At 38.2% G+C, this 10,592-nt stretch overlaps 2 protein-coding genes across 2 annotated transcripts; one reads left to right on the forward strand and one right to left on the reverse strand.

The window, feature by feature from the left end:
• Positions 1-190: 190 nt before the first annotated feature.
• On the forward strand, positions 191-1,852 carry MONOS_16643 (uncharacterized protein; the record flags this gene model as incomplete). Its single annotated transcript, XM_067869537.1, has 1 exon — positions 191-1,852. The coding sequence occupies one exon, from the start codon at positions 191-193 to the stop codon at positions 1,850-1,852; it is 1,662 nt and encodes a 553-aa protein (XP_067733651.1).
• Positions 1,853-7,795: 5,943 nt separating this feature from the next.
• On the reverse strand, positions 7,796-10,004 carry MONOS_17061 (uncharacterized protein; the record flags this gene model as incomplete). Its single annotated transcript, XM_067869944.1, has 7 exons — positions 7,796-7,911; positions 7,980-8,083; positions 8,589-8,633; positions 8,915-9,034; positions 9,114-9,201; positions 9,292-9,601; positions 9,918-10,004. The coding sequence occupies 7 exons, from the start codon at positions 10,002-10,004 to the stop codon at positions 7,796-7,798; spliced, it is 870 nt and encodes a 289-aa protein (XP_067733652.1).
• Between the last annotated feature and the right edge of the window lie 588 nt (positions 10,005-10,592).

The raw sequence follows: 10,592 nt of genomic DNA on the forward strand, positions 1-10,592 counted from the left end.
CTAACCCTAACCCTAACCCTAACCCTAACCCTAACCCTAACCCTAACCCTAACCCTAACCCTAACCCTAACCCTAACCCTAACCCTAACCCTAACCCTAACCCTAACCTAACCCTAAACCTAACCCTAACCCTAACCTAGTTCGCAGTACTATTGAAAATGTCTTTTGCTGCTCTCTCAAAAGAATCAACATGGATATGACTCATGAAAAATTGGATCCTAAAGTTGAAGATGAAATTTCAAAAGTGTTGAAAGAAGGAAGAGTTGATAAGAATGTGAAGCCTGATGGAAAAGGAAAAGAACCTTGTCTTTTGATGGATGTTGAAAGGATTATTGCTTTCACTGATGATTTGCTTCCAACAAAAGCAATGGAAGCATCATTGTGGTTAGTCGCAGTTTCAACAGGTGCAAGAGCTATTACTGCTTCAAATGTGCTTTTGAGTGATATTGGAAGTGTTATCTTGTCTGATAATGGAACAACGTATCTGTTGAAGATCAAATTCAGAGTTACGAAAGGAGATCCTTATTGGAATCATGATGTGACACTTGAAGGAATGTTGGATGAAAAAAGCAATACGGACCCTGTTTATTGGATCAATCAACATCTTCAAACTTCATTTGGATTGAGTTTGAATAATAGATCGAAATGGATCTTGTCTGAAACTGAGAAGAAACTGAAACTTTGGGATTTGTCAAAAGATAATATGACACAATATTTGAGAAGAAGAGCGCAAAATGCAGGTTATCCGCATGATTTATTCTCATTTCATTCCTTCAGAGGAGGTTTCATGAGTTCGACGATGATATCAATGGGGATAAATGCTCATGGAAGAGATTCAGCAATTATGTACACAGCAGCCGTTGCTGGATGGATTCCAAATTCGAAAGCTCAACTCAGATATTGTAAAAATGCTGTCACATCGACTGTTGTTTCAACAAGACTTGCTGATCCAGAACATTCACAATCTGAGGTGGTGGACAAAGCACTTTTGGGAATTGAAGCTTTTCACAATATCAATTTGAATGAAGATTTCACAAAGGAAATTGACATCAGAAAAGCGATTCATTCTGTTCGAGATGCATTCAAAGAAAAAATCAAGGTTGATGAAATTAAAGAAAAAACAGAATCTGAAACAAAAAGAAAAAGAGAAGATTACAAACGGAGAACATGGAAAAACGCTGTTTCTGCTTATGTGAAGAAAAATGAAGAAATGGAAAAAGAAGCATCTGAAATCTACACAAAGCACAAGAACTACAAAAGTTTGAGAACAAGATTTGCAACTGTTTTAAATGTGAGAGTGAAAGTTGGAATCAAACATTTGATAGAAAGAGTGAAAAATGAAGATAAAATTGAAACAATAGTTGATGAATTAACTGGGTTAGTCGGAGATGAAATTGAAGGAAAGAAAGAAATGAGAAAACACAACAAAAAAGCGAAATTCAATTGTCCAGAAGCATTTGCAAGAGAAAAGGATGAAAAAGGACAAAGAAAGAGAATTAAATGGACAGAAGAAGAAGATGAAAAATTGAAAGAAATGGTTCAAAAACATTATTCTTTCATTGAAATGGCTAAAGAACTGAAAGGAAGATTTCCAAATGATTGCCGAGACAGATTGAGAAATTTGAAAATTCTTGAAAATTGGAAGATAGAAAATGCAACATTCAAGAAAATGAAAAAAAGAAGAGTATTTGAAATCTTGAAAGATGATGATGACTCAGATAATAATGATGATGAAAATGATGATGATGAATTCATTGATGATGATGAATTGAGAAATTCATGCAAGCCAACTTTGAAAAGAAGAAAGATCGATGAATTTAATGATTTGGATGTTGAAGATTATGATTTGTAATGTATCAAATCATATATCAATACACTCTTGTTACTTTTTTATTTTTTATTTTTTCATTTTAACAACTGCAATTTTCAGGTTAGTTGGTGATAAACCATTCACTTTTTTTTATACAAACTTTCCTGAGTTTTTTATCTTTTTTATTTTGATATATTCTCCACATTTTGTCATGTCTTGTTATTGAGACATTGGAGTTAATAAATAAGATAATATCAAAAAATATCATGTTTTTCAATGAAAAAACCAACTTTTCAAAAAAAGTTGAAAAATCAAAATTTTCATGTTTTTAACAAAATTGTCATATTTCAACACTTTCGAAACCATTTTGAAATACACTATTTGACACATCAATAAATCAAAAATAATCAACAAATCTTGAGTGAAATCTACAGGTTAGCTCATAGTGAAAAAATCGAAAAAATGAAAATTTTCAGGTTCGCTTCCAATATGAAAATTTCAACTTGATACACCAAAATCAAGTTTTGGATGGTAGTATAGTTGCGCTAAGAGGGAAAACCACAGGTTTTCCCACGGCTGACCTAACCCTAACCTAGTAGGTTCGAATATAGATCCAGAGCCCCATTAGCCTTCCACCACAACCCCGTGAAGAGCCATGATGAAATTAAATAACTAAAAGAGAATAGCAATCCATATCGAAATATTTTAATGATAATTTCAATAACTCACTTCCAAAACAAACTTCTTCCAAACAGCCGAAACTGCTCAAAACAAATCCATCCTGAAAGCTTAATGAGCTATCTCAAAATATATATTTCAATATTAACCATTAAAAGATCTCAGACAACTTCCCGACTTTCTCAACAATCCTCCCGAGAGAGAGAACTACTGAGAAAAAATCGGAAAGCCACCTTACAGACACTTTTCAAAATTATCACCCTATTTAGCAGGTTGAGGTCTCGTTCGTTATCGGAATTAACCAGACAAATCACTCCACCAACTAAGAACGACCATGCACCACCACCCACGGAATCAAGAAAGAACTATCAATCTGTCAATCCTTCCCGTGTCTGGACCTGGTAAGTTTCACCGTGTTGAGTCAAATTAAGCCGCAGGCTCCACACCTGGTGGTGCCCTTCCGTCAATTTCTTTAAGTTTCAGACTTGCGACCATACTCCCCCCAGAACCCAGAGACTTAATCGATTTCTCTAAAGGTGCTGATGGGGCTTAAAAACAAAAAAACAAAGACAAATAACCGAAGTTACCTCTTTCATTTTTTTGTTATAATTTTAAAAGCAAACTCACTTCACTATTTCTAGCGATAAATTCCACCTATCCCGAAAGATAGAAATTGGAAAAGCGAATTAAAAAAATAAATTCCCTCCAATCCCTAGTTGGCATCGTTTATAGTTAAGACTAGAGCGGTTTCTGATCGCCTTCGATCCCCTAACTTTCGTTCTTGATTAATGAAAACATCCTTGGTAAATGCTTTCGCACTTGTTTGTCTTGCATAAATCCAAGAATTCCACCTCTGACTATGCAATACAGATACCCCCAACTGTCCCTCTTAATCATTACACCTGTTTCAAAAACCAATAAAACTCAAATCGATAAACAATAACAAAAAAGAACAAGTTCAATCTTCTTATTGTTTAAGACTCGAATGTGTTTGATAACAAAAAATAAATAAGTTTCCTTATATTTTTTTCATTATCAAATTTAAAACACATCAGGTGTCTTATTTTATTATTCCATGCTAATGTGTTCAGTAGCGAATTTCTTTCATTACAAAAAAAACGCCTGCTTTGAACACTCCATTTTCTTCAAAGTAAACTCTCCGAAATTTTCCTCTTCTTTGACAAAGAGAAACGATTAATATAAATCAACATTTAAGTGATATATTAATAATTTCGAAAACATTTACCCCTTTTTTGAAAAAGCCACAAGGACTTCTCAAAAAGGGATTCGAGGTTATTCAAATTCAAGGCAAGCATAAGATAAATGAAAGATACTGAATCAATCAAACAACAAGAAATAAATCTTGATGCAAGATTAAAAACAATACCATGATTTTCAAATATCCCCTCATCAATACCCTCCAATCACTTCACATCCAAATTAAATCAACCCGAAAGCTAATTTAAAAAGGAAAAATGAAGCAGGACTAAGTATAGAGAAACATCTCGCCCCCTCGAACAATTAAAAACTCCAAAATCCAACTACGAGCTTTTTAACTGCAGCAATTTTAGTATACACTATTAGAGCTGGAATTACCGCGGCTGCTGGCACCAGACTTGCCCTCTAATTGTTTCTCTTTCAAGCATTTACATTGAAACCATTCCAATAGCAGAATACCATTAGATACCCCGCTTTGTTATTTTTTGTCACTACCTCCCCATATACGTCATTGATTGGGATTGGGTAATTTGCGCGCCTGCTGCCTTCCTTGGAAGTGGTAGCCATCTCTCAGGCTCCCTCTCCGGAATCGAACCCTAATTCTCCGTTACCCGTCAATACCATGGTAGGCCTCTATCCTACCATCATCAGTTGATAGGTCAGAAATTTCAATGACACATTGCCAAGACGATGGGCTCTTAACCCACCCTGGCAATTCGACATTTATCATGAATCACCATTATCTTTCACAATGGACACACACCATCCATCCCTTGCGAGACTTCCGAACATGTGCCGAAATAAGTTTTTGATCCATATAGAATCAAACATTTAAACTATTCCTAATGGTTTTCGATCTAATAAATACAATCCTTCCCCAAAGGGTGTCTCATTGCTGAAACACCCTTAGTCGGATCTTTTTCAAACCCACCCTTCTTTCCATTCCGAAAAACAAAAAGAAAAATGAATTCTCGCATGTATTAGCTCTAGAATTACTACGGCTATCCATGTAGTAAATTATATTTCTATTCAAAATATAACATTGTCATTGTCAAATAAATTATAACTGTTGTAATGAGCCATTCGCAGTTTCATAAATACAAGTTATTTATACTGACACATGCATGGCTTAATCTTTGAGACAAGCATATGACTACTGGCAGAATCGACCAGATACATTTATTTATAGAAAAAAAACATTAATTAAAAATACATTCAACTAATGTTTTTTTCTAATTATAAATATTAATATATCATATTGTTTTTATTCAAAGACAACATAATATAGTATTTTAGTCATAATTATTGAAACATCACCATTCACAAAGATTGATGATATTTCAAGAATAGACACAATATTTTCCCTTCTCAAATATTAACACATTATTTTCTTTCAGATAAACTTAATAACTGATATTAAAGTTATTGAGTCATCCAATCATAATCATTAATATTTGTATTATCACAATGTAATCTCAATATCAAAACACTTTTCTCATCATCATCAAAAAGAAGATAATATAAAAAGCTCTGATAGATCATTACAATATGATTTTTCATTCGCATCTTACAATTATATTTTCACCTTTTGAAAAAGTGGCAAATAATTGTAACAGTTCAAATACTTTCAATCAATAGAAACATGACATTTATGTCTTCAAACAAACAAACAATAATATATATTTGTTCATTTTGATTTCATCACTGTCACATTCTATCTCTCGATAGTCAAATCCAACCCCCACATATTAGGCAACCAAACCCAACAGTGCAATAACAATCCATCTGAACTTAATCAATGATATACACATATACATATCGACCACACCATACATATAGACAAGGTCTCGACTTCATGAAGTACTCTTTTCTACAATATTCAAACAAGTCAACATACATGTATTTCCGAGAACAAAACACCCCAAACACTTTCACACAAATCCCCACATTGTTGCTTTTCTAAAATCAAGCAGTTCTCCAAGATGGATTCATTGCATCCAACTCAAACTACTTCACCCCACATAACCATATACTATACTGCCTCACAACACACATTCACTACTAGCATAGCACTCTCTCACAACAACTTCTCAGACTCATCGATTATATTAGAGTCATCTTCACCTCTTCATCTGACATTTTTACACATCAGACTTAAAGATTCAAACAACTCACTTTATTATTCGACCCATCTGATCAGCCATTGCTACCAGAAGATGTTTTCATAAAACATGTATTGCTTGGCCCTTATATACAATCATATGTTGCTTTTCATTCGAATCAGACCCAACAAACCCACCCTTTTTGAACCACCTTCATTTATACTTCACACTCAGTGAGTTTCTGTATAATCATGCAAGGCATTTCATTCAAAGAGACATATACATATTATTCCCATTCAAATACCATATACTATCTTCCTTAACATAAAAAGCCTACCCACCTATTTGCTATACATATGACATAATACTATATACATATATATATAATAGACCACTATTACACAATGCCTCAGTCTAATAGACAGCCCCCTATACAAAATTTTTCATTCAAAATCCACTTTTTTCCCTATGGAGTTTCATATACAAGTCACACTTCTATACTAACCCCATATCACATAAGCCCTGGCTCAGACTATCCTCACCAGACAACTTTTGTCGAAAAAAAATGAAGTCAGAAAAAAAATTTTTTCGGGGGGTGTCCCCCTAAGTATACTTCCGTAAAAATCCCCGACAGCCCGCACCCCAAACACCATCTTTTCCAAAAAACTCATAGACTCAATTACACTACGCCCAGGTTTTCGCGTTTTTTTCCCTTTTTCATACTAGAATTACACTACGAAAACGACCTCATCGAAAAACCTGCTTTGATACTAAAAATTCTCAAAATTACACTACGCCCCGAAAACCTCGGCCTAGTGAAAATGCCCAAAAATGATACTAGAAAAAAACTCAATGAAAATTTTTAGTATCCTTCCATAGTGTTTCTTGGGATGGGGACACACCAAAGCCTTGCCACTACCACACCACCTTGTGTATCCCCTCACTGCCTTTCATCTGGTTTTTTGTTCCAGCCTTCCAGCTCTTAAGCCTGGCGCGCTATCCCCACTTCAATCTTTCCATACGAAATGCCCCTATCAAAACTCACTTTTTCTCACAGTGCTGCTGGAGTGGCCAGAGGAGTGGAGTGGAATGCCCATGGGAACGTAGTGGCAGAGCATACGCACAAACTCATACCATCAGCTAGCCTGTAAGTTATGACCAATAAAAAGATACAAGGTCAATAACATTGGGGGGTCCTATATGAAAAAGTCCAAAAATCATACAAAAATGTTAGTATATTGAGTATAGTGAAAAGGGAAGTTGAGCGATAACAATGCAAGTGGGATAGTTGGATAGAGTGAGCGAGGAGCTAGACCCTCTATGGCATTTAGAACTTTCCAGCTCTTAAGCCTGGCAAGCTACAAGGGCTGGAACACAAGGGGGTCTGAGTCAACTTTCCCTATGAAAAGTGAGTATAATGGCTGCAGTGGAATACACAGGCAGGGCATAGACACTGAATGTGTGCCATATGGTAGGCACAGTGTGTAGGCATATTGCAGTGATATCAGCTTGGCTGTAAGTTATGACCAGTAAAAAGATATGAGAGTGGGAACACAGTGGAGGTCAGTCACTTTTTCTATGAAAAGTTCATGTATTTTGCCTATGGCTCCAAGGCAAGCTGAGTAATAGGAATACAAGTAGCACAGTTGGATAGAAGGAGAGTGTAGCTAGACCCTTTATAACATTTTCGAGTCTCGCACTCTCAAGCCTGAGGCACTACAAGGGTTGGTACATAAGGGGTCCCAGTCAATATTTTCACTCAATGAAAATTTTTCATAGGAAAGATAGTAGTATATTGAGTGTGGTGGCAAGGGATGACATAGGAGCCCGATGGGAATACTGCCATTGGCTAGGCACAGCGTGCAGCTAGACCCTCTATAACATTTATAACTTTCCAGCTCTTAACCCTGTGGAGCTACAGGTGTTGTTTCATAAGGGGGTCCTAGTATAACATTTCATTGAAAAGGAGTTTTTCATAGGAAGGATACTAGTATATTGAGTGCAGTGTCAAGGGAAGTTGAGCAGTGGCAATGGCGATAGCACCAATGGATAGAGGAAGTGTGGAGCGAGTTTCCCTATGGCATCGAGAACTTTCCCAGATTCCTGTGTGATTCGCTACAGGCCAGCCAATGAGGGGGGTCCAAGTCACTCAAAAAGTCAATGGAAAATACTCACTTTTTCTGGCACTGCCCTCAGCCCAGCCACAGCCCACCAGCCGAATGTATGCCACATTGTCCCTGCAGGGCATGTCCACCCCACAGCACCATTGGCATGTCTGTAAGTTATGACCGATCAAAAGATATGGCTCGTTGAAGCCAAGGGGTCCCCTATGAAAAAAGAACCATTTTCATTCAAAGATGTCAGTATATTGAGTATAGTGAAAAGGGATATGGACCGAGGGCAAAGATATTACTACCATTGGATACTCGAAGAGCACAGCTACTTGCCCTATGGCATCTAGAACTTTCCAGCTCTTAAAGGTAATTCCCTATGACCCATGGAATATTCAGGGTCCATAGCATAAAACATCATTGAGAAAGGGTTTTTCATAGGAAAGATATGAGTATTTGGTGTGTAACTTCAGTGCATTACAACTGAGCTGAATGAGATTACCACCATTGTGTAGAGCGAGTGTGCAGCGAGACCCTCTATGGCAACGAGAAGTTTCGCTGACTTGCCCCTGAGGCGCTATGAGTCTGTGAACATGAGGGGTCCACAGTGTATTTTTCATAGAGAAATTTCATTGACAAAATTTTCTAGTATCAAAAACCTCAAAATACACTACGCCGAGGTCTTCGAAGTGTAGTGTAATTTGGTCACTTTTCCTAGGAGCTCAAATTTCTAGTATCAAATTCATCCTTATTACACTACGCCACGAAAACCTCGGCGTAGTGTAATTTTCCCTTTTTTTTGTATCAAAGCAGATTTTTCAGTCACCTCATTTTCATAGTGTATTTCTAGTATCAAAAGTCACAAAAATAGAGGAAACCTGAGTGTAGTAAAGTTGAGTCTATGAGTTTTTCGAAAAAGATGGATTTTCTGGTCTGGGCACCCAGGGTCTTTAACCATATTTGAGGTTTTTTCAATGAAAGTGACTGAACAAAACCCAGTGCACAGCCCACCCAGCCGGCCCGGCCCACAGCCCACAAACCAGACCCCGCCTGCTGCACAGCCCTGGTCCCCCGCTACACCGTCACTTTTGTTTCTGGAGCTCTCCCTCCAACACCTGAGGAGATACGTTCGTTGAAAGAGAGGGGGTCCCTCAATGCCTGGCCCAGTCATTTTTCACTCACTTTTTCTCACACCACCGCCCAGCCAGCCAGCCCAGCCAGACTCCCACCACCCAGCCTTGTAGCCACTGCCCACACGCCCGCTCTGCCCACATCAGCCAAGCTGTAAGTTATGACCGATAAAAAGATACACCCCAATGAAGATGGTTTTCCAGTCAGTTTTCCCAGTGAAAAAAGTGAGTGTCTGACCCACCCAGCCAGAAGGATCCAGAGGCGCCCAGCAGCACCCTGCCCAGCGTGCAGCCACTGTCTGTACGCACACTGTCACTTTTGTTTCTGGAGCTCTGGCTCTCACCAGTAAAGCTCCATGACCCTTCCAACATACCACCCTCAGTCACTTTTTCTGAGTGAAGAAATACAGTATATGTGGAATAGAGCCAGGCCAAGCCACAGGGCCTGCCCAGCCATAGGCCCAGCACATAGCCCGCCTCACTTGCTACTTGCCCTGTGGCCTTTGCCAGCCCTGCCCATCGGCCCTTCCACAGATATCCTCCACTCAACTCCTTTTTCAGTCAAACTCAAATTGAGTCTGTGAGTTTTTCGAAAAAGATGGCACTTCGAGGTCGGGTAGTCAATATTACATAGAAAAATTGCATAGAAAAAATTCAATTTTCATAGAAAAAAATTATTGCTGACATGGTAACTTGGCAACCACTGGACAGATATCTTAGCAATTACACCACATCCTACCCCCACTAACATTCCCCAACATATCCCTCTACCTCCGGTCACTTGCCCTCCCTTCACTCTCCACAGCTCTCACAAGTCAATACCCCCAAGTCATTTTTCTGTGTGGAAAATCAACACTGAACTCAAAACAACTAGCCGCTCGGATTTCTCAGCAACCACTGGGCCGATCGAAACGCCGTTTGGCCACATCCGGGCATGGGTTACTGTGCCGGTCATATGTGTTTCGATTCAGCCACTTGCCCCTGGTTCGCTCTCTGTGACTTCACCAACCAGGCACCCCCAGTCAAAGTCAAATAACTTATTTCTTTTCTGGACAGCCTGACAGACCCCCGCCACCAGCACCCATATGCATGCTATTACCGCACTATATGCACATATATCATATATTAATATCAAATTTATCTGGCCATTACTTCTGGAGTTATACTCGATTTACCTCAAAAATGACCATTTTCACTCAAAAATTCGATTATAACTCAAAAACTACAAATAAGTGTATCCAACCAAAAATCACCAATATGCAACATTACAACGCATAATCATCCATATAATCATATTTTATATCTGCTTTGAAATTTTCGAGAAAAAAAATTTTTTTCGATTTTTCAGTCAAAATCGCCAACTTGTCCGCACTGCCCTGCCACAACCGCTCGGTAGAAAAAATTTAGATTCGAGTATGTTTATAAGGGGCCCACGTCCTTGCCACCTGCCAATTGTCAAAGGAATCTGAGACCCCATATTTTTCGGTCGTTGATCTTTGATCACCACTTTTTCAGTCAAAATCTTCATATCACATTTTCTCAC

Source organism: Monocercomonoides exilis (assembly GCF_001643675.1).
Source record: "Monocercomonoides exilis strain PA203 chromosome Unknown scaffold6-2077815, whole genome shotgun sequence".
Taxonomy (NCBI): Eukaryota; Preaxostyla; order Oxymonadida; family Polymastigidae; genus Monocercomonoides; species Monocercomonoides exilis.